The sequence below is a fragment of the Myotis myotis genome, unplaced genomic scaffold (genome assembly GCF_014108235.1).
Source record: "Myotis myotis isolate mMyoMyo1 unplaced genomic scaffold, mMyoMyo1.p scaffold_m19_p_16, whole genome shotgun sequence".
Taxonomy (NCBI): domain Eukaryota; kingdom Metazoa; phylum Chordata; class Mammalia; order Chiroptera; family Vespertilionidae; genus Myotis; species Myotis myotis.
Window position 1 is genome coordinate 51,235,906 of NW_023416320.1, and position 23,259 is coordinate 51,259,164.

Genomic DNA, 23,259 nt, shown 5'->3' on the forward strand with positions numbered 1-23,259 from the left:
AACGCCCAAACTGGACTGGGGGCTTCGGTGAGCAAGCTATGTTCTCAGCGCTGGGAGCACCAGCCCACTAGTGCACACGCGCACAGTGGCAGGAGCAGCTCCGCCTGGGAGAGGGCTGGGCGGGCCGTGCCCGCGGGGGGCGGGCCTGCGCCTCGGCCCCGCCCATCTCCGCGCTCAGCCACGCCCCCTGACGGTCTGTCCCGCCCCTCTACCGGCTCGGCCCCGCCCCTCCCTTTGCCCAATCGGCTCCGCCCTGCCCCGCCCAGCCCGGCCCGGCCCGACCCGCCTGGTTCCGGTGTCGCCGCGGCCCGCCGACTGCGGACTCGCTTCCTGGTGTCCCTGCTGGACCGCAGGTGAGCGCAGCGGCCCGGGGGCGGGGGAGGGCGCTCGGGTCCGCGCCGGGAGAGCCCGGGCCGCGCGGCGGGGGCGACGCCGGGGCGGGGGTGGGGGTGGGGGCGCGGGCCGTGCGGTGGGGCCTGCAGGGCGGGGAGGAAGCGCGGGCACCGGCCGCCGAGCCCGCACCGCGCCCGCGCCGCGAGCTGGACGTCGATCCGCCGCGTGGACCCTTCCCCGCGCGGCGGCCTCCGCACTGACCCGCCGACCGGGGCGGGCGGTGGGACCTGCGGTGGCGACCTCCGCGGCCCCAGCGCCGGGGACGGGGTGAGCGCGTTCGCCTACCGATGCCCACCGCACCGACGCACGTGCTGTGGTTCCCCGGGTTCGCGCTGCAGGAAGCGCGGACTCCAGGTTCCCATCGGTTGGAGCGCGGGTCTGGGGTTTCGGAGCGCAGGCCTGGGGCTGACGGCCGGGCCTGCGTTACTCCGTGGGCTAGGACAGGTGCGTCTCAGGTCTGTGTCTGGAGGTGTACGCTGCGTGACCTTGGGTGTAAAGGGGAGCTCAGCTACCTCCGGGGTCACTGTCAGGAAGATTAAGTGAGATGATTCTGACTGCTGGTCAGACGACATGTATCCTGCTGCGGCCACTACCTGGGGTCAGCACCCTGCAGCCCTGAGCCACAGCCAGGGTCAGGCAACTGGGGCAGGCCCAGAGCTCAGGTCAGGGACACGGCCAGGATGAGAAAATGAAGAGCAGCTACCGCCACACCGGTGCAGTCACCTGGGGTGCCCAGATCCTCTTTTTCACATGGTGAGAATTTTTAAAAGGCATTGGATAAATGCTTTTCACCCCGGACTGAAACAGTGCCGCGGCCAGTCTCTGGGACTGGACACGCTGAGGCGCCGGGGAAGAGGGGCCTGCTGGTTCAGATCCAGCCCGGAAGGAACGGGACAGACCGGACGGAGCCATCAGGACAGGGACAAGAGGTGTCTTCGCCTTTTAAGGGCTGCTTAGTGACTGGACACGTCTCCTAATTTCACCTATAACTGTGAACGCTGTAGACCAAGCAGGTCAAACTCGTGGGCCGCTGCCTCGTTTATTTGGCCCTTGTTAGCCTTTGAGTTTGACATGCTTCTTGTAGACAATGACCTTCACCCCTACATAACTTGAAGCGAGGTTCACCTGAGGATTACACATAGGCTCTCTGCAACGCTGGCACTGCTGTTCGGAACGTTTCCTCCATGGTGTCTGTCCCCATACCCAGTTCCTGCCGAGCCCAGCCTATCAGTTCTTGGCCCTGTAGCTTTAGAAATAAAAACTGTGCTTTTTTCTACTACTGTTAGAGTTTTCTGTTGCAAAACTTTCTTCAGTCATTGATTTCTTTCCAAAAAATGTTTTTATTGATTTGAGAGAGAGGGGAACAGAGAGGTATAGAGAGATAGAAACATCAATGAAAACAAATATCAATTGACTGTCTCCTGCAATCCCCAAGACTACAACCCTGAGCGTGTGCCCTGACCAGGAATCGAACTCGTGACCTCTTGGTTCATGGGCCGGTGCTCCACCACTGAGCAACCCTGGCCGGGCAATCACTGATTTCTTATGCTAGAAAGTGAGCAAACTAAGAAGGTTAGCACTGGATGTAAAACATGAGTAACTAACATTTTGACCATCACGGAGTTGTAATGCTCATGGAAGCGTGAACTTTCAGGTGGATCCCTGAGGGAGGATCAGTGCCACTCTCAAGTCAGGATTCCAAACGTAGGCATTCCGTTGATGTGCCCACTGTTACCCCACCTGCAGGCTAGCTTCCCGCCTACCACTGTTTTCCATTCAACTCTTTGCTGTCTTGAAAGGATTGCTAATCAGATTGCTAATCAGATTAAAGCCCAAACCTGTAAGATACTTGCTGGAAGATTCCTTGCAAGATTGACTGAGGAGGTTTAAATTAGCAGCTACAAGTAAAGCATCATACATTCTATTTAACCACATTGTTTAAGTTTCTGATATGAAAATCAAAAGCAGACATTCTGCATACATGTCGATAACATTCTGATAACGACTGTGCTGGCTTCACTATTTGAAGAAGCTGGGTGGGTGGAGTGTAGTGTTGGATTCTCTGGGAGAAGGAGAGGCTGTTTATTCTTTTAACCCTTTGCGGTCGTTTGTCTACTCTCAGCCACCAAAGCTTTTTTACCGTTCTGGTCGTATGTCTGCTCTCAGCCACCACAGCAAGGAACCGTACGAATCTTAACTCCATTCATTCATGTGTCAGTTCATAATTTCTCTGAAAGCTCTTAAGTGTCTAAGTGACCTTGTCACGAACCAAAACATTGCCCTGACAAATAGGAGATACCGAAACTCAATATAAACACTCGCCATGCAAAACACCGTGGCGAGTCAGTCGCCTTTTGAGAGTGAAGAAATCGACAAGCTTCGGCGATACTTCACAGAATTTCAAATAAAGCTTTACAAGTTACGTTTAACTGTAATTAGGCATTCTTGCTTGTTAAGATATTTCAAAACAATACTCCAAAATGGCAAAAAGAAAGTTACCGAAAGAAGTGTACTGCGAATCTGAAAGTAATGGTGAAGAGTTTTATTTTGGCACCTTGACTACTGACTCTGACGTAGAAAGTGATAATGTTTGTAGTGATTCTACTAGCAGTGACGTAGTTCCAGAAAAGAATTAATAAATCTTGTTTATCCTTCATAATCTTGCATGTTATGTATCACTGCTCTTTCAATGGAAATTAATTCCGACCATTACGACACCCACGTCCAAATTGAATACGACCGCAAAGGGTTAACACAGCAGCTTACCAGTTTGAACTCATAACTTTAAAAAGACATTAAAATTAGCCCTAGCTGGTTTGTCTCAGTGGGTAGAGCATCAGCCTGTGGACTGAAGGGTCCATGGTTCAATTCCAGTAAAAGGCACGTACCTCAGTTGCAGGCTTCTCCCTGGTCTTGGTGCGTGCGGGAGGCAACCAATCAGTGTGTTTCTCACACACAGATGTTTCTCTCTGTCTTTCCCTCTCTCTGAAAATCAATGGAAAAATATCCTCGGGTGAGGATTAAAAAAAAAAAAAAGACATTAAAATTAGCATAATGGTCAAGATCACCAATATAATTTAGCTGGATAGCATATGAGTAGTTTCCCCATGGAAATAAAAGGAAATACTGCATATTCATTTTGAAAATCATTTTGAAATGTCCTCTTACCAAGTGGATGCATTATGTCTGGTTCCTGTGAAAATTACCAAAGCATCTGTGGTAATAGGTGTCATCAGGCTCCTTCGGTTTCTGAGGTTAGTGGACCCTGCTCTAGACTCTGGTGACAGCATGTTAAAATAGATCCCTGAACTTGTCCGTCCACTTTTCTTCTATTTAAGGGCCAGGAAGCGTAAATCAAAACAAGTATTTCCTGATGGTGTTGTCACAATAATTTATAAAGTGTCTAAAATTGCCCACCCTGCCTTCAGGACTTCTCGCTTCCTTTCTCTGCTGTATTTTTCTCGTAAGCACTTCCTACCACCTGCATACACTACGCACTCACTGTCTCCTCTGTCTGGTGCCTTGTCCCCCAGAACCGTAGCCAGTGCCTGGCACAGCAGGCCATCTGGGAGGGGCTGAGTGCACAGACAGAACCCCTCACAGCTCCTGACCAGGAAGTATGAGGGGCTTGCCGAGAGCTGCAAACGCTGAAATGGAGAGCTAAGCAACCAGACAGGGCCTGTTCTTATCTCTATAGAAAAGGCTAAGTGAACAACCATATGTCCGTCCAACCAACTGGCCGGTACATAGGACGCGCACTGGCAACTTAAAAATAAATGTTGACTCATGCATGTGCGATACATATAAAGCTCTTGCTGGTGCCAATTGCACATGTATGTTTCGATCTGTCATTGTTGATGGTGAATTTGTTTGCTTTTGTTGACATTCTGAAGCTGAAAGAAAGCTGCGTTGGTGTCAGAATATGTCTAAAGACCAACTATTGGCACAATTTACCTCTGAAGCCAAAAGAAGCCAGCATCGTGCACAGAATGTATCTGAAGACCAACTATTGGCACAATGTACCATTTGAGTGATGATTCCATAGATTCAGCAGATGATGCCAAAAAGGGAAATTTTCCCTTAATAGTTTTTACTCCTTTGGGAATGCCATGTCATAAATTAAAATTGAAAGTAGGTACAATCATCATGCTACTGCGAAATCTTAATAGTAAATGGGGTCTTTGTAATGGTACTAGATTTATTATTAAAAGATTGCGACCTAACATAATTGAAGCTGAAGTATTAACAGGATCTGCAGAAGGAGAGGTTGTTCTGATTCCAAGAATTGTTTTGTCCCCGTCTGACACTGGTCTCCCATTTAAATTAATTCGAAGACAGTTTCCCGTGATGCCAGCATTTGGGATGAGTATTAATATATCACAAGGACACACCCTAGACAGACTAGGAATACTCCTACCTGAATATTCCTAGTCTGTCAGACATGGTCAGTTATATGATGCTTTCTCTTGAGTTCGAATAGCATGTCACGTTAAAGTTGTAAATACTTCACCACAAGGGAAATAAGCACTCTCAAAGTGTTTTTACTCTTAATGTAGTATTCAGGAAAATATTAGAATAAGTTTAATCAATTTATCAGTCATTGTTTGTATCAGTGCTTTTATATCATGTTTTTGTTGTTTTTATATCATATTTTTGTTTTTAATATGTCTTTGTTCTTATATAATGTTATTTATTTACTAATCAACTTATATATTTTTTCATATACATTTTACTCATTTTCTTTCATCTCTGACACTTCTATTATGGAGAAAGGGCAAATAGTGATATTAAAATATTTCTTCTAATTAATTTCTTGCAGTGTGCACGAATCCGTGCACCGGGCCACTAGTGCATTTATAAACATCTTGCTCAACACAGACACTTTCCTGCATTGAGAACAAAGCCGTCATAGTTGCTGCAACTTTGAAGTGAGAATTTTCATATCCTTGCTCATCAGGACTAGAGAGAAGCACATAGTGACAAATGCAAAATGCCCGTCCTGCCAGTTAAATACATGCGCCTGCCGAGAAGAGGAGGGAGGCAGGCGTTAGAGTGGGCAAAGCTGGATAACAGGCAGGTGAGAAGTGCTGCTTTCTGGTCCCACATCTGGGACGGGAATGAGGAACCCAAGGGACTTTCGTCTCTGAGGTGGACAGGCCTCTCTGTGACATCCAGCCTGCTTGCGGCTCAGCTGGGAGGAACTACAGGAGGCCTGTGATTTTAAAATTGGTCAGCTGAGAAATGAAGCTCTGTTTTTTATTAAGGCAGGCTCTGGCAAAAGATGGTTCGCTGGGGAGATGGGCCCTTGCAGCTGACTTTGCCAGAAGCATGGTGATAAAGGGAAGCAATACTGATGTCATCATCCGTACCTCACTCGGTGCCCCTACAGTGAACTCTTCTTTCCACAGGCTGGAAAACAACCATGCCATTTCTGCAATGTTTGTGCCTCTGTAGCCCAGGGATCAGAAAAGCTGTGCAGCCCTGTCCATGGCAGGGATCAAAACACATGGGTAGCTTTTTTTTGTTTTGTTTTGTTAATCCTCACTCCTTTGATTTTTAGAGAGAGTGGAAGGGAGGGGGAGAGACAGAGAGAGAAACATCGATGTGAGAGAGACACATCAATTGGTTGCTTCCTGCATGCATCCCGACCAGGGCCAGGGATCGAGCCTGCAACCAAGTTACATGCCCTTGACTGGAATCGAACCTGGGACCTTCAGTCTGCATGCCGACACTTACACTGACCCAAACCGGCCAGGGCGGGCATCGCTTTCTTACTCGTACAGGACAAGCCCAGTGTAAATTCCTGTACACTCAGCCGCCCAGCAGCGCCCCCAGGGAGGCGAGAAGCTGGGGCCCTGCAGATGGGATGTGAGCCCGGCAGGAGGAAACGCTTTCTGTGCCCTAAGTGACCACAGTCTGATGGGCTGTCTTGACCTGCTGTGAGGTCAACACCAACCCTCAGCCCCTGGCATTGACGGTGGGCACTGACTTCCCTCCCGCCTGTTTTGGGACAGATAACGAGGTACTGTCACTGCTCCCGGGCCACCTCCCCACCCCCACCCCTCCCCGGCTATGGGGCAGCTCAGATAAGCAGGCTCTTCTGAGGATTAGAATTAGCACCAGGTTGTGCTCAAAGGTTACCCACCTGGGCAAATGAATTTTGTGTAAATCCCAGAGGTTCTTTTATTAATCTTTCAAGCTCTTCTTAAACAGGGGGAGAAGGTGCTTGTGTCTTAACTATTTAATAAGCCATCCACACCAAGGCGATCCATTCAACATGGAAGAGTTAATGAAAGTAATGGCTACAGTCCATAGCGTGTGTGTGATACTGAGCATGCTGCACACCTGCATTGTCGGGTAATTGTTGTAATCCCCTTTTATGGAAATCGAAGTTCAGGTACAGAACCTGGCAAAGCGAACGCACTCCGATACATAGTGGGAGAGATACGCACGAAGCATAGGGACTCCCCAGTGGCTCCTCTTTCTGCCACACAGCCCGCGCCCTTGGTGAGGGGCTGAGCAGCCTGGCTGGTGCTCACTCTCCCTCCAGGAGGTGGCGGGCTACAGGGCGTGGCTGCGGCTAGGGAAGAGCTGTCACTCAAAGTGGACCTGGAGGACCTGGGGTGGGCAGAGGGAGCTGCTGGCCAAGGTCGGCTGGGCAGGTGGGCAGAGCAGGAAGCCCCCGGCAGCCAGGGAGGGATGTTTGCATCACAGGTGATCAAGTATGTAATGGTGTGAGTGGGGGAGGGTGGCGGTGGGAATACCGTGGGGAGCCCTGCAGAGACCTGAAGTGGGCTGGGCTGTGGGTACAGGCTCTGTACCTCCACATTTGAGAGATATGGGGGGGGGTGGCAGAGTCTCCTGGACAGCTTAACTGAGCAAATCAGAGCACCGGGCCCATGATACCTGGCTTCAGGGTTTCGGTGAGGGCCGCCCTGGGCCTGATTCACACGCCAGGCCCTCCAGATGTCAGCTCTTCATTTTCAGTTCCTTTGCGTCGTCTCTATCCTATAATGTTGACGCAGGAACGTTAGGGTGACTGGGAGCGCTGACATGTTAGGGATTTCTGTGTGACCTGCATTTCAGAAGCAGGTCTCCACCTCTGTTCCCTGTCTCTGTCCTGCCCGCTTCCTTGCGCCTCTGACCGTCTTTGTCACACTTCCCTTTCTCATAAACCCCAGCGGGAAAGGGTGGTGATGGTGGTCACACTGGCACCGGGCGCCCACTGCTATCGGAACAGCTCACCTCCTGGCCAGGGCGACGCGAAGACGGGCTCACTTTGGTGCCAACCTGCATCCTGTGCTGGAACCAGAGACCTTGCTGGCGCTTGTCACTGACCTGACTCCCAGGCGCTCTAGAGCAGATTTGGCACAGAGACGTCTGAGATGAGTGTGTCTTCCCCTTCTCCCGTTTGAGGCCTTGGAGTGGCACCCGTTGCCCACCCACCGAGCCTCTCAGCCTGGCTCTCAGGCCCCAGCCTCTTGCCCGTCCTGCCCAGGGTGGCTTCCCCACCTGGATGTGCCCTCAGTGCTCACTGAGGGGGCACTGTGCCCCCTGGCATCGGCTTTTCTGTACCTTGCGGTCCCTTCTCACGTGCTCACGATCTTCCAGGCCAGCGCTGCCAGCCTCCCTCGGGTCTCCCTGCTGTCCTGGGCCCCGGCACGGTCCCCTGACCTTGGGGTACGGGCACGCCTCCTCGGGGCCTTGCTGCGCACCTCAGGGTGCACATGAGTGGGAAAGCCTGACTCCAGTGAAGGCCTCGCAATTTCCAGTTCACTGCGGCTTCGGGCGGAGGCTTGGGAGGCAAATGGGGGGCCGGTGCGCGTTGTCCCCCATCAGGAGTGACTCTCCCAGGAGGCACTGGGGTCTGTGCGCGTGGTCCCCCATCAGGAGTGATCTCCCAGGAGGCACTGGGGTCTGTGTGCGTTGTCCCCCATCAGGAGTGATCTCCCAGGAGGCACTGGGGTCTGTGCGCGTTGTCCCCCATCAGGAGTGATCTCCCAGGAGGCACTGGGGTCTGTGCGCGTTGTCCCCCATCAGGAGTGATCTCCCAGGAGGCACTGGGGTCTGTGCGCGTTGTCCCCCATCAGGAGTGACTCTCCCAGGAGGCACTGGGGTCTGTGCGCGTGGTCCCCCATCAGGAGTGATCTCCCAGGAGGCACTGGGGTCTGTGTGCGTTGTCCCCCATCAGGAGTGATCTCCCAGGAGGCACTGGGGTCTGTGCGCGTTGTCCCCCATCAGGAGTGATCTCCCAGGAGGCACTGGGGTCTGTGCGCGTGGTCCCCCATCAGGAGTGATCTCCCAGGAGGAACTGGGGGGTCTGTGGGGGTTGTCCCCCATCAGGAGTGATCTCCCAGGAGGCACTGGGGTCTGTGTGCGTTGTCCCCCATCAGGAGTGATCTCCCAGGAGGAACTGGGGGTCTGTGGGGGTTGTCCCCCATCAGGAGTGATCTCCCAGGAGGAACTGGGGGTCTGTGGGGGTTGTCCCCCATCAGGAGTGACTCTCCCAGGAGGCACTGGGGTCTGTGCGCGTGGTCCCCCATCAGGAGTGATCTCCCAGGAGGCACTGGGGTCTGTGTGCGTTGTCCCCCATCAGGAGTGATCTCCCAGGAGGCACTGGGGTCTGTGCGCGTTGTCCCCCATCAGGAGTGATCTCCCAGGAGGCACTGGGGTCTGTGCGCGTTGTCCCCCATCAGGAGTGATCTCCCAGGAGGAACTGGGGGGTCTGTGGGGGTTGTCCCCCATCAGGAGTGATCTCCCAGGAGGCACTGGGGTCTGTGTGCGTTGTCCCCCATCAGGAGTGATCTCCCAGGAGGAACTGGGGGTCTGTGGGGGTTGTCCCCCATCAGGAGTAATCTCCCAGGAGGCACTGGGGTCTGTGTGCGTTGTCCCCCATCAGGAGTGACTCTCCTGGGAGACGGGTGCACCACGCTGCTCTTCACAGGCACCTCTGGAATTACAACCACAAAGGAGCAGCGGAGGCCTCAGGGCAGGGACAGCGGAGGCCTTAGGTTCGGCCTTGAGAGGTGACCATGCTGAGGGGAAGAGAGACAGATTGCACCCCCTCCTCCCACTCAGCCGGCCTCCAGCAATAAATGGGGTGCATGTATGTCAGAAGTCAGTGCTGGCATGGAGGGCCCCTAAATTCTGGGAGACGGAACAAAGAGGCCTCAGGGCAGGGACAGACTTCCGCTGCCCCTGCCCTGAGGCCTCCGCCGCCCCTGCCCTGAGGCCTCCGCCGTCCGTGTCCTGAGGCCTCCGCCGCCCCTGCCCTGAGGCCTCCGCCGTCCCTGTCCTGAGGCCTCCGCCGCCCCTGCCCTGAGGCCTCCGCCGTCCGTGTCCTGAGGCCTCCGCCGCCCCTGCCCTGAGGCCTCCGCCGTCCGTGTCCTGAGGCCTCCGCCGCCCCTGCCCTGAGGCCTCCGCCGTCCGTGTCCTGAGGCCTCCGCCGCCCCTGCCCTGAGGCCTCCGCCGCCCCGGCCCTGAGGCCTCCGCCGTCCCGGCCCTGAGGCCTCCGCCGTCCGTGCCCTGAGGCCTCCGCCGTCCCTGTCCTGAGGCCTCCGCCGTCCCTGTCCTGAGGCCTCCGCCGTCCCTGTCCTGAGGCCTCCGCCGTCCCTGTCCTGAGGCCTCCGCTGTCCGTGCCCTGAGGCCTCCGCTGTCCTGGCCCCGGGGTAGCCAAGCCGGAGGCCAGGCGGGCCCTAAACCCGTCGCCTCTGTGTGGGGGACCCCACGTCAGGTGTGGGAATCCCGTGCTTCCAGGCAGCGGCCGAGATGGAGAGCCACCCTGTACTCTGGGCGGGAGGGGGCGCGCATGTGGGGCCTTTTACTCCCCAAGTTTGATTTTTAGCTGAAATTCTTTGAAAATAGAAAATATCTCCTTTAGCATCTTGTTAAATAAACAATTTAAAATTAAGGTTGTAGTTTAATGTGTTTTATTTCATAGCTAAATGCTTCTTGGAGTTTTTCTGAGTGGTAAAATTTATAGTGAAGTGAAAAGACAATGCACCTTTTAAAAAATATATATTTTTATTGATTTCAGAGAGGAAGGGAGAGAGAGATAGAAACATTAATGGTGAGAGAGAATCATTGATCACTGCCTCCTGCAAGGCCCACACTAGTGACTGAGCCTGCAACCTGGGCACGTGCCCTGACGGGGAATCTAACCGTGACTTTCTGGTTCATAGGTCGATGCTCAACCCTGACCCACGCCGGCCGGGTGATTAATAAGCCTTAGTCACCGCCTTAGAAACTGCATTTCTGTCCTAGTAAGTGAGCTCTGTCCCAGCGAGAGTCTAAACACACAGTCCCCCCCTGGTCCCTCCTGTCCCCCCTGACCCCCCTGATCCCCCCCTTGTTCCTGCTGGGCCCCCTGTTCCCGCCTGATCCCCCTGGTCGCTCTGGGCCTCCCTGATCCCCCCCTGATCCCTCCTGGGCCCTCCCGGTCCCCCTGGTCACCCTGCCCCCCATCCCCCATCCCCCTTGGTCCCTCCTGGTCCCCCTGACTCCCCCCTGTCCCCCTCAGTCCTTTTTGGTCCCCCTGATCCCCTGATCCCCCTGACTCCCCCCTGTCCCCCTCAGTCCTTTCTGGTCCCCCTGACTCCCCCCGCCACCCCCTGTCCCCCTCAGTCCCTCCTGGTCCCGCCTGGTCCCTCCTGGGCCCCCTGGGCCCCCTGCCCCTGGTCCGACAGTGGTCCTGGAGGCTCCGCGCTTCCTGGGAACATGGCTCCTCAAGGCCCCTTTCTCACTGTGGCTTCTCACAGCTCCGGAGATGGCCGCCCAGTGTGTGACGAAGGTGGAGCTGAACGTGTCCTGTGACAATCTTCTGGACAAAGACATCGGGTCCAAGTCGGACCCTTTGTGCGTGTTATTTTTGAACTCGAGCGGACAGCAGTGGTATGAGGTAATGTTAACACTGTACCTGAAAAGCAAGCTGGATTATTGAGGACGTGAGGAGTGTAAACATGTCACGAATCATAAAACCATCATCTCTGGTAGTGCAGTTTGGGGGCAGGTCTGTCCTTGACTGGAATCTTTTACACACGGACGGACCTTCCCTAGCTGTCAGGCCCACCCTGGGTTCAGTGTGGCCCATAGAGAGATTGAGATGCGAGTCGCCTTTGATCTGAAGCCACTTTTGTTCTGGGGTGGGCACAGGCGGATCGCACAGAGAGGATTAAGAACTGCCTGAACCCCACCTTCTCCAAGACGTTCATTATTGACTACTACTTTGAAGTGGTTCAGAAATTGTAATTTGGGATTTATCACATCAACAACAAAACCATCTAGCTGAGTGATGATGACTTCTTGGGAGAATATGAATGCACCCTGGGACAGGTGGGTGTCTCGCTGGGCGGCAGGAGAGTTGGGCCTTTACAGAGCTTTTTACATTTTCAGTTAGAGTTGACATAGTTGTCCTGGTTCGGCCGGCGCACAGCAAAGAGTTAGACAGGCATGTGCTCCCCGCCCCGCCCCAGGCGCAGTGTCACCGTGTGCCGACTGCACTGCCTGTGCTGTGCGTCCGTCCCGCCCCGCCCCAGGCGCAGTGTCACCGTGTGCCGACTGCACTGCCTGTGCTGTGCGTCCGTCCCGCCCCGCCCCAGGCGCAGGGTCACCGTGTGCCGACTGCACTGCCTGTGCTGTGCGTCCGTCCCGCCCCGCCCCAGGCGCAGTGTCACCGTGCTGCCGACTGCACTGCCTGTGCTGTGCGTCCGTCCCGCCCCGCCCCGCCCCAGGCGCAGTGTCACCGTGTGCCGACTGCACTGCCTGTGCTGTGCGTCGTCCCGCCCCGCCCCGCCCCAGGCGCAGTGTCACCGTGCTGCCGCCTGCACTGCCTGTGCTGTGCGTCCGCCCCGCCCCGCCCCAGGCGCAGTGTCACTGTGTGCCGACTGCACTGCCTGTGCTGTGCCTCCGTCCCGTCCCGCCCCGCCCCAGGCGCAGTGTCACCGTGCTGCCGCCTGCACTGCCTGTGCTGTGCGTCCGTCCCGCCCCGCCCCAGGCGCAGTGTCACCGTGCTGCCGCCTGCACTGCCTGTGCTGTGCGTCCGTCCCGCCCCGCCCCGCCCCAGGCGCAGGGTCACCGTGTGCCGACTGCACTGCCTGTGCTGTGCGTCCGCCCCGCCCCGCCCCAGGCGCAGGGTCACCGTGTGCCGCCTGCACTGCCTGTGCTGTGCGTCCGTCCCGCCCCGCCCCAGGCGCAGTGTCACTGTGTGCCGACTGCACTGCCTGTGCTGTGCGTCCGTCCCGTCCCGCCCCAGGCGCAGTGTCACTGTGTGCCGACTGCACTGCCTGTGCTGTGCGTCCGTCCCGCCCCGCCCCAGGCGCAGTGTCACTGTGTGCCGACTGCACTGCCTGTGCTGTGCGTCCGTCCCGCCCCGCCCCAGGCGCAGTGTCACTGTGTGCCGACTGCACTGCCTGTGCTGTGCGTCCGTCCCGTCCCGCCCCGCCCCAGGCGCAGTGTCACCGTGTGCCGCCTGCACTGCCTGTGCTGTGCGTCCGCCCCGCCCCGCCCCAGGCGCAGTGTCACTGTGTGCCGACTGCACTGCCTGTGCTGTGCCTCCGTCCCGTCCCGCCCCGCCCCAGGCGCAGTGTCACCGTGCTGCCGCCTGCACTGCCTGTGCTGTGCGTCCGTCCCGCCCCGCCCCAGGCGCAGTGTCACCGTGCTGCCGCCTGCACTGCCTGTGCTGTGCGTCCGTCCCGCCCCGCCCCGCCCCAGGCGCAGTGTCACCGTGTGCCGACTGCACTGCCTGTGCTGTGCGTCCGCCCCGCCCCGCCCCAGGCGCAGTGTCACCGTGCTGCCGCCTGCACTGCCTGTGCTGTGCGTCCGTCCCGCCCCGCCCCAGGCGCAGTGTCACTGTGTGCCGACTGCACTGCCTGTGCTGTGCGTCCGTCCCGTCCCGCCCCAGGCGCAGTGTCACTGTGTGCCGACTGCACTGCCTGTGCTGTGCGTCCGTCCCGCCCCGCCCCAGGCGCAGTGTCACTGTGTGCCGACTGCACTGCCTGTGCTGTGCGTCCGTCCCGCCCCGCCCCAGGCGCAGTGTCACTGTGTGCCGACTGCACTGCCTGTGCTGTGCGTCCGTCCCGTCCCGCCCCGCCCCAGGCGCAGTGTCACCGTGTGCCGCCTGTACTGCCTGTGCTGTGCGTCCGTCCCGTCCCGGAGAGCTGGGCTTTTCACTTGTGCTCATTAGTTTAACTTTGAAAGTTGGAAACCACGTGACCACCTTGCGGCCAGAGCTCACCCTGGTGTGGGCGGTGAGCGAGGCAGAATCCCTTGCTCTCCCAGGGCAGGGAGCATGTGCTTGCAAGGCCCGTCAGTCCTCGGAGTCGGGGCGCTCGTCCAACATTTCAGGGATGAACCCTGCTGCAGGCGCCCGGCGTGCGGGGCCTCGGCTAAGTCCATCGCAGCAACCGCAGCTCCTGCCGGTCCTGCTGGCAGGACTGGCCCCGACGCCCACGCCATGCCGCCCGCACGCTGCTCCTCGGCCGGGCTCATCCCTGTAAACCCGGAGTCTGGGCCTCCTGTGCCCACCGGGTGGGGTGCTCTCTCCTGCCGCTCCCTGAGCCTTCCCCTGTTTATCCTCGTTGCTTAGTTACACCTTCCCGGTGCAGGGCAAGCTTGGTCAGGGAGGGTGTGTCTGGGCTCCGAGCGGACTTCCCAGGAGAGGTCCCACCCGTGTGTCTGGATTAGGGATGCCTCCAGGAAGGACTCACGGTCAGTGTTGGGGGATCGCGGCTTTGCTGGTGTCTTGGGCAACATGGAGCTGATCGGTTTTCTAAAACGTTGATAAATAGCATCAAAGGAAAGTTAAAGTTTTTTTAAAAAAAGCCAATGTAGCTAACATTAAAATGAATTTGAGAAATTATAGCTGATGGAGAGGACCTAGGTCTACTGTACTACTTGAATCAGTGCTATTTGGTGGGGTTATATGTTTGCATGTCAGTGGACACATTGAGTCCCGTTTGCTGAGAGTCCTGAGGCTGGGCCTGCCTTTCAGGGGGTTTCAGCTCAGTGATTTGTGAGAGATGAGGTCCGGCCTCCGTCTCCATCACGTGTGAGAAATTCAAGTTTGAAGGAGTTGAAAAGGGAACTAGTGGGTGGGTGCAGGGCAGGTCACATCTCCTTGGAAATGGTTTCTGTAGGTTTCAAATGTGTGTTTCAGAATCACTGCATCCTATAGGATGGGCTTACGGTTTCCATTTCTAATGATCCTTTTTATTCATTTTTTAAAAATATATTTTTATTGATTTCAGAGAGGAAAGGAGGAGAGAGATAGAAACATCAAGGATGAGAGAGAATCATCGATTGGCTGCCTCCTGCACACCCCCCACTGGGGATTGAGCCCGCAACCCAGGCACGTGCCCCGGCCGGGAATCGAACCGTGACCTCTGCTTCATAGGTCCGTGCTCAACCACTGAGCCACACTGGCCGGGCCTAATGACCTTTGAAATGAAGTTTATACTTAACCTCTTTTTCAAAACCATTCAGTTTAAAGTTGGCCAGAGGAGGTTGAAAACGCTCTGTGTCACCTTCTGCTTTAACAGATCGTGTCCAGTAAGAAGCTGACGCGCCCACTGGCGCTGAGGAACGGCAGGCCCGCGGGGAAGGGCAGCATCACGGTAATGAGACGCTTGTCTTTGCCTCAGAGGTGAAGTGGGGGCACGTGGGGCTGCAGGCAGGTGCCCACAGCGCCTGGTCATGCCAGCCGGGGGCACCCCTCCTTCCCTGCTGGGGAGCTATCACGGGATCCGTGTGTGACGTGTCAAAAAAGAAAGAAAACTCACACAAATCCCTTTGCGTTTCTACGTTGTCCACGGGGTCAGGGCCCCTCGTGGTGCTTCCTTCCCCACTTAGACACAAGGTCATCGACAGATCCCGGGCTCTGCGAGGCAGAGGCGTCCTCTTGGGACAGACCCAGTCCCGGACGGCTCCTTCCCGATGGGTCTCACGTGGCACGGCCTCACCTGTAGTGCCCGCCCCCTGCTGCCCGCCCTCCCGCTGGCCCCGGGCCGGCGACTCCGTGAGCCCGCGTCAGAGCCCACAGCACACGGCGCCCGCTGCTCAGGCTCTCCCTCGAGCTTGCGTCCCAGCAGCGCCTCCCGGAGCCGTGGTTCTGACTTGAGCTGGGACGGGAGGCGGCTCCCCGGCCTGGTTGGAGGGCTGCTGCGGTGATAGCCTGTGCAGCTGTTTTGCTCCAGTTAAACTGCCTAAAGCACAAGAATGCTCGTCTGCCGGGAGCTGACTCCTGGCACAGAGAGCACTGTCCGTAGTTTCCGTTATTGCTCCTGGGCCGCTGCAGCCTGGGCTTGTGAGCAGAACGATCAGAGGAATTGTATGAAAAACAGTGATTTCACCTGAGAGTGTTTCCTCGGTGATTTGCCCCCAAGGCTCAGGGTCATCGGAGCTTCAGCTGGTGTGCTCCCAGGGCCGCGGCTTCTCCTGGGATTGGGGAGATGCTGCTGGGGCAACGGCATCTGAAAGGGAAGGTGCCACACGCAGGCTTAGCAGGTCTGGGCACGTGTATGAAAGCTTATTGTACACGTATGGAAGCTAAAATGAAAACTCTCTCAATTGCACCATTTTAGTGAACATTTGTATTGGTACAGAGTTTGTACACTGTTAGGTAACAGAACATCGGTACTTCCTGAGTGTGTCACGCTTCTTTCACGTACCTGATCTCGTAGATCTCAGCTGAAGAAATCAAGGATAACAGAGTGGTCCTGTTTGAAATGGAAGCAAGAAAACTGGACAATAAGGTGGGTAGGGATACAGATTTCAACAGGGGCCTTCTGTTCGCCTCCCACTGATCCTGTTTGAGAAAGGAGGGATGCAGCTAAGGCAGGGGTGGGCAAACTTTTTGACTCGAGGGCCACAATGGATTCTTAAACTGGACCGGAGGGCCGGAACAAAAGCATGGATGGAGTGTTTGTGTGAACTAATATAAGTTCAAAGTAAACATCATTACATAAAAGGGTACGGTCTTTTTTTTCAATAGTTTTATTCATTTCAAACGGGCCGGATCCGGCCCACGGGCCGTAGTTTGCCCACGGCTGAGCTAAGGTGCGCGCCTCCTCGCGCAGCCTGCTGTCCTGGGTGTGTGAGTGCCAGTGAGAGTCTCTGTGTGTGTCTCTGTGTGTGTCTCTGTGAGGTCAGTGTGTATATGAATCTGTGTGTCTGTCTGTGAATGTCTGTGTCTGTGTGTCTGTGTCTCTATGTGTATCTATGTGTATGTGAGTGTCTGTGAGGTCTGTGTGTGTGTGTGGGGGGGTATCTGTGAGTATATGTTTGTGTGTGTCTCTGTGTGTCTGTGAGGGTCTCTGTGCATTTATGTGTTTGTGTATGTGTCTGTGTTTGTGAGTATATATTTGTATGTGTCTGTGAGTGTCTCTGTGTGTGTGTCTGTGTGTGTGATTGTGTGTATTGTGTATGTGTGTTGAGGGTGTGGGAAGGGCAGCTCTGAGCATGTGGGGTGTTGCGCACTGCATAGATGCTGTGGGGAACTAAGGAAAGGATGTACTCTGACCTTGAGGTAGCTGTGGCTTCTCCACATACTTGCCCTGCTCCCTGGCTTGTGGGATTGGACACTGAAGGATAAGGTGTGGAGTCAAGACTCAGAGCCATGAGCAGTTAGATGTGATCTTAGCGCACCCAAACCCTCTGTCCATCTTGTCGCTGTGCCTCACGGTTACCGTGCCTGGTGCTGGGGTGCTGCTTCCACAGAACTCGGCAGTGCTGTGTGAGTGAGCAGTGTTAGTCATGAGACCAGCACCGAGCATGTTTATTGATGATGGTCGTATTGACCACTGTTTTAAAGCGTGTGTTTTGAGAAGTAAGGGTGTGCTCCGCAGCGTTAGGGCGTTCATCAGAAACGCTCGGCTCTCCTGGGAGACGGGGCGGGTTCGTGCGGAGGGAGAGGGCTCGTGTCCCTGCGGAGCTGCACGCAGACCCGGACCTGGAGGGAAGGCCTGGGTGTTAGCGTGTCACAGGCAGATGGCGAGGAGAAGGACGGCTTTCTCTTGACGCAGGACCTGTTTGGCAAGTCGGACCCTTACTTGGAGTTCCACAAGCAGACGTCGGACGGAACCTGGCTTCTGGTGCACCGAACAGAGGTGAGCATCTGAGTGTGAGCGGCAGGGCTGAGGTTTCCTGGGGGATTATGTTAATCTGCATTTTAAAAAAGTCATGTTTCTATAAAAATAGCAATCTGAGTTTGGACATATAACCAAAGGCACAAGGTCAACATGCTTTTTTTCTTTTGTTAGTGAAGTTGTATTTTGAGAAATGTAAACCTCTGTAAAGAACACTGTAATGTGTGCCCTGTACACGTTTGTACACTTGGCCTGCACATGTGAGCTCCCTCACTCTCACCTCTCTCTCTCACACACACACACACAGACACAGACTTGCACATCTCTACACATACGTGGGACTTACACATCTGCACAGACACATGGACTTGCACACCTACACACACACGGACCCGCACACGTGCGCGCACACACATGAGCGTGCACACCTACACACAGACTGCACACCTAAACACACATGGACTTACACACCTAAACACACACACGGACTCGCACACCTGCACATACACACACAGAGATACACACCTACACACAGAGACTTGCACACCTACACACACACACACGGACTTGCACACCTGCACACACACACAGACACAGATACATACCTGCATACACACGTGGACTCACACACCTGTACACACACACGGACTCACACCTGCACACCTGTGGACTCACACACCTGTGTACACACACACACACACACACACACACACTCACACACCTGCACATACCCATACACAGATACTCACACACCACACACATACAGGGACTTGCACACCTGCACATCTGTGGACTCACACACCTGTGTACACACACACACACACACACACAGACTCACACACCTGCACATACCCACACAGATACACACCACACACACACACAGGGACTTGCACACCTGCATGCACACACAGACACACAGATACATACCTGCATACACACATGGGCTCACACACCTGTTCACACACACGGACTCGCACACCTGTGGACTCACACACCTGTGTACACACACATACAGACTCACACACCTGCACATACCCACACACAGATACTCACACACCACACACACACAGGGACTTGCACACTTGCATGCACACACAGATACTCGCACACCTGCACACACACAGGGACTCACACACCTGCACGCAGGTAGTGCCCTCTCGCAGAGCCATCCTGGTGAAGGCTGCAGATGTGACTTCACCTTTGAATAGCAGAGCAGGGATTTCTCGAGAATAAGGGTGTTCTCCTACCCAGCCGCACCTTAAGTGTTGGCGTGGTTTATAGCATCGTCTTCAGGTCTCCCCAGCGTCCCGCATGCTGTAAGCATGTTGTTTTGTGTTGTTTTCAATCGAGGCTCACATTTGGCATTTGGCTGTTCTGTTCCCTGTCCATGTAAGACTCTTCCCCCTGCCTCCCTAACCTTCCTGCCATCGAATCTCTAATCAGCCCAGGATGCCACTCTCGGGAGTCTTCCCGCACAGCCAGGGCCGCTCGGGTCCCGTGGTGAGGAATAGGCGGCCTGTGGTGCGGCCCTCGGAGGCTGTTCCAGCTCCTACTGACAACCTGTGCCGGAGTCGCCACTTCCTACCACTGTATTGAGGTCATACATAGTGGTTATTGTGTGCATCCTCCGTCCCTTCACACGTATTAGCAGATGCTCTCTCTCACTTCCTCCTTTCTTATTTCAGTGGCATGTGGACTCATGGGTGGTTGTAGTACATGTGTTCATTTTTATCATTCATTACTGTTCAGATTACGGTGGAACCTCGTTCCTCGAACGTCTCCCATCTCGAACAATTCGCTTCTTAGCCTGAGAACCTTTCCTGCTGACACCTGTGGGTTCAGTCGCGTATCTCTCGGGTGACAAAGGAGAGAACGCGCACCTATGAGTCAGTTCCCCACTGCTAACATCTCAGGATCTTGTGCCGTGAATATTTTTTTTATTTTCTTTTGTTGCTGCTTATAATTATAGTTAAATTTTCATTTTTTACTGTACATTTCCTTTTTGTTAAATTTTCATTTTATGTCCTTTTTGTTTTTCAAGTGTTTATTTATAGATTAAACAGTACAATAGACATGTACTGTGTATAAGAAAGGTTAAAACGGGGCCGTTTGGGAGTCTGGAATGGATTAATTCCATTTACGCTGTTTCTAATGGGAAAAGATGACGCAGTTTGCAAACAGCCTTCCGGAACGAATTAAGTTCGCGAAGCGAGGTTCCAGGGTATCTGGATTTGAGGGGCGTGCCTTCAAACGGCTCCTGGCCTCTGACATGAGCCCAGGGCCTTGCATTTTATGGTGCATCTCAGCTCACCCTGTGCTTGTCGGAGCCAGGTAGGGGTGACCCATTTCTCTGAGGTGACCCTCGTCCCCAGAGGGTGGAGGTGTTCAGACGCCAAGATCTGAGGGCCCACGTGCTCAACACAGCTGGAGACGGTACATTTGCTTATATCTGCCTACGATGTCTGTACACATTATGAACGTAAGACTGTTTCTTTAATTCATATCCAGCCCAGCACGGCTCTTTCTCGGACTTCCTGATTCCATGTCGGAGTCCTGTGTGCCCTGCATTGGGAACCCTGGTTTCGAAACAGCAGTCTAGTTTCTAAGGGCGCCTTGTAGTGGGGGGAGCCCTCCCAGCGTGCTTCTCCCCGCAGCACGTCTCACGGACCAGCTGGGTAACACAGTCCTCGCTGGTTGTCAGTGGACAGGTGACTGGCTGGGGAGGTTGTAGCACCACCCGGACCTCAGAAAGGCAGGAGCAAAACGCAATGAACTCGGTGCTTCCTAACTCATCTCTGCATCTCCATCTTTGTAGGTTATTAAAAACAACCTGAATCCTGTTTGGAGGCCTTTTAAAATCTCTCTTAACTCCCTGTGCTACGGAGATATGGATAAGACTATTAAGGTAATTTGAAATTATATACACAGACAATCGCGCCCCTTTTATAAAGTTCATTGATTGGGTAATTTTAAAGAAAGAAAGCCACGGGACAGGCCTGCGGGATCCGTTTTGCTGGCTCTGGGAACTCTGAAACGGGTCTGGTAGGTAAAGGGTTTGAAGAATCAACATGTTTGACTGATGGTTCATCCAGTGCTGAATCCAACATTGTGATTTTTATTGTACACTTTATTTTTTAAAATAAAATGTCCAATTTAAATGTTTCTTCCTTTTAAAAGGATCCCTTTGCTCTGCAAATAGGAGCCTTTAGCTCCCTCTGTGCCCTTGGGCGTGTCCTTGGGATAAAAGCAGCCGTTCCTTTAACTAGAGCCTGCGCCGTCTCCCGCCCTCAGCCCGCGGAGAGTGGCGAGTGTGGCTTCCCCCTCTTGTTTCCGGAGCAAAGCGCAGTCACTGAAGACCTGTGGGGGGCTTAGCTGTCGAGGGTCCGAGAGCAGAGCGGCAGCAGGGAGCCACAGCCGGTGTCTCAGAGTTTTTAAACATTCTTATTTATAACGACTTATCAAGTACATATTATTTTAAAGACATTTTTATACTAGAGTCACTTGTTGACAGAAGATTCCAGAGAGAAGCCTTTTCTTGTGTCCTGTTGCCAGCAAACTGAGATGGGTTCCTGCTGGTTTTTGTAAGGAGTGTGGGGAAAGCAGGAGGGCTGGTGGCCTGGAACAAGCGGGGGACTTAGAATCGGACCACAGTCCAAGTCTTGATTCTGCTCTTTATGCAGCGAAGGGATCTTGGGCAGGTCATCTGTGGTCTTCACGTGTATAACAGAGAAAATAAGGTCTACACCACAAAAAAGGGTTAAACTAGTGAACATGGAAGTCTTACACTGTTAAAGGCGGCACAGATGCTGTTAGGGTTGAAAGCTGCTTCATTTCCTAGGTCCATCTATTTGTCCTCAGAGGAGAATTTTCTGATGAATTTCACTATGAGTGTGTGCCGTCCCAGCGGCAGTGAAATGCGCGGGGGGGGGGGGGGGGGGCGGGGGGGGCGGGGAGGGTGGGGACCAGCTTTCCTCTCCCCTCAGGGTCTTCCTCCTGGTCTTACACTCAAATAGACACAAGACAAATTAGCAAGAGGAACTGGCCAGACTTAATTACGTACTAACTAGGGGTGTGCCCCCTGCATCAGAGTCAGAGCCACAGAGGGAACCCAGGTCTAGAAGACACTCTGAGCAGGACAGCAAGCCTGAGGCCCCTGGGGGCTTCAGAGGCATTGCACGGAGCACGTGGGGAGAGGTTAGTCTGCCCTGCGAAATGGACAGGGACTCTGACTTCCGGTGGTGACTCTCATCGTGGGTCAGGCTCCTAATTTAAATTCTTCTAGACAGTTAAGGGGGAGCGGAAGTCTCTCTTGAGCCCCAGGTCTCAGTCGTCTTTAGCTCACAATAATCCACATACTACTGAGGCAAGTACAGAACAAAATAAATAGTAGAAAAGAAGCTTTAAAAATAACTTTTCAGAGCATATAAGACCTTGCTCCCTGGCATAGACCCTCCGGAAAGCACATACAAATGCCTGTAACTTTTCAGTGTTATACTAATTCTAGAGCTTTTGCTTTTCACACTAAAAGTAGTAAGTTGAAGCTTCATTCGATCTGAGAAGCAAGAGAGGCTGTAAAAAATCATGGCTAAATCAAAACTACCTAATTGTGTGTAATAGTAGTTAACAGTGAAACGTTTTTAAACTTTCCCTGCACACAGTGGCTTGTGCTTGGCTGTTTGTGTGTAGTAATATGTTAACAATAAAACCTTGTTTTTAAACTTCCTGCACACAGTGGCTTGCGCACAGGGCACTTTTATTGTTGTAAGTAAACTGATTTTCTGAGCTCACCCTGATGAATGCCTTCCATTCTTAAAAGTTTGTTTTAATGACACAGACGTGCTCTGCCACATCGTCACTGTCTGTGTTTCTCTGTGACATCAGAAAGCCGTGCATCTGTGCTTCTCCTGGGGTTTGGCATTGCTTAGAGGTGTGGGAGGAGTCAGCAGAGGGTGGAGCTGGTGGCAGCAGCTTCTCTGCCGCAGTGTGGATGTGCAGTGTGGTCCCTCCAGCATGGATTATCTTTTCCATAACATCCAGCGAATGGAAAATGACCATGCATGCTGCCCTGCCTCACCCGGGAATGCCTAGTGGATGTGCTGTGGTGTGGTGTGTATTCTCACATGCATACACGTGCACGTGTGTGTTCTCACATACATGTGTGTGCTCACAGGCACACATGGGCACATGTGTGCTCTCACATACGAGTGTGTGCTCTCACATGCATACATGTGCACACACGTGCACACACATGCACGGGTATGTGGCATGTGCACTCACACATATACGTGTGCACAGGTGTATGTACGCATGTTTCATTTCCACAAGCACCACTGATACTGTTGTTTAAAGTGGACCATAGTCCTAGTTTTTTGATTTCTTGAGACATTAAATGATACAGTCAATATCATGTTCCCCCAAACTGTACCTGAACCCATGGCAGCATTATAAATGTCATGTTTTCCTTTAGCACCAAACATTTGCCTGCAATGGGGCAATGGAGTGAGTTACCAGAAATTACAGTTGGAAACTGTTCTTACATTCCCTGAAGTTTCAGGCAGACTAAACATCCGCTCTTCATAAGCTCTGTTTAAATAAAATCTTGGCATTATCAAAGCTTGATTTTGCTTTAGGTATAAATTGTAGTTTCCTGAATGCAAATCTAAAATGTAAAGTTCTGTTGTCCGTAATAAAAAAACAAAACTATTTAAATGAAATTACTAAATTGTTAGGATTGTTTTTAACTTCATGTTAATTTTAGTCCAACTAGAAAACAATGATTAAGATCATT

The 23,259-nt window shown here is 53.7% G+C and overlaps 1 protein-coding gene across 3 annotated transcripts in view; it reads left to right on the top strand.

Moving 5' to 3' along the window:
• The first annotated feature begins 255 nt into the window (after positions 1-255).
• CPNE3 (copine 3) overlaps positions 256-23,259 on the top strand; it is a 57,788-nt gene continuing 34,784 nt past the window's right edge. For all 3 annotated transcript variants that reach the window (XR_004972337.1, XR_004972336.1, XM_036337498.1), the window contains exons 1-7: positions 256-353; positions 10,575-10,655; positions 11,151-11,290; positions 14,928-15,002; positions 16,068-16,139; positions 17,409-17,492; positions 20,287-20,376. Coding sequence is in view for 1 of the 3 variants with exons in the window: in XM_036337498.1 (XP_036193391.1) it covers positions 11,159-11,290; positions 14,928-15,002; positions 16,068-16,139; positions 17,409-17,492; positions 20,287-20,376 (453 nt within the window). In the remaining 2 variants the exon portion in view is untranslated. The remainder of the gene's footprint in view (positions 354-10,574; positions 10,656-11,150; positions 11,291-14,927; positions 15,003-16,067; positions 16,140-17,408; positions 17,493-20,286; positions 20,377-23,259) is intronic.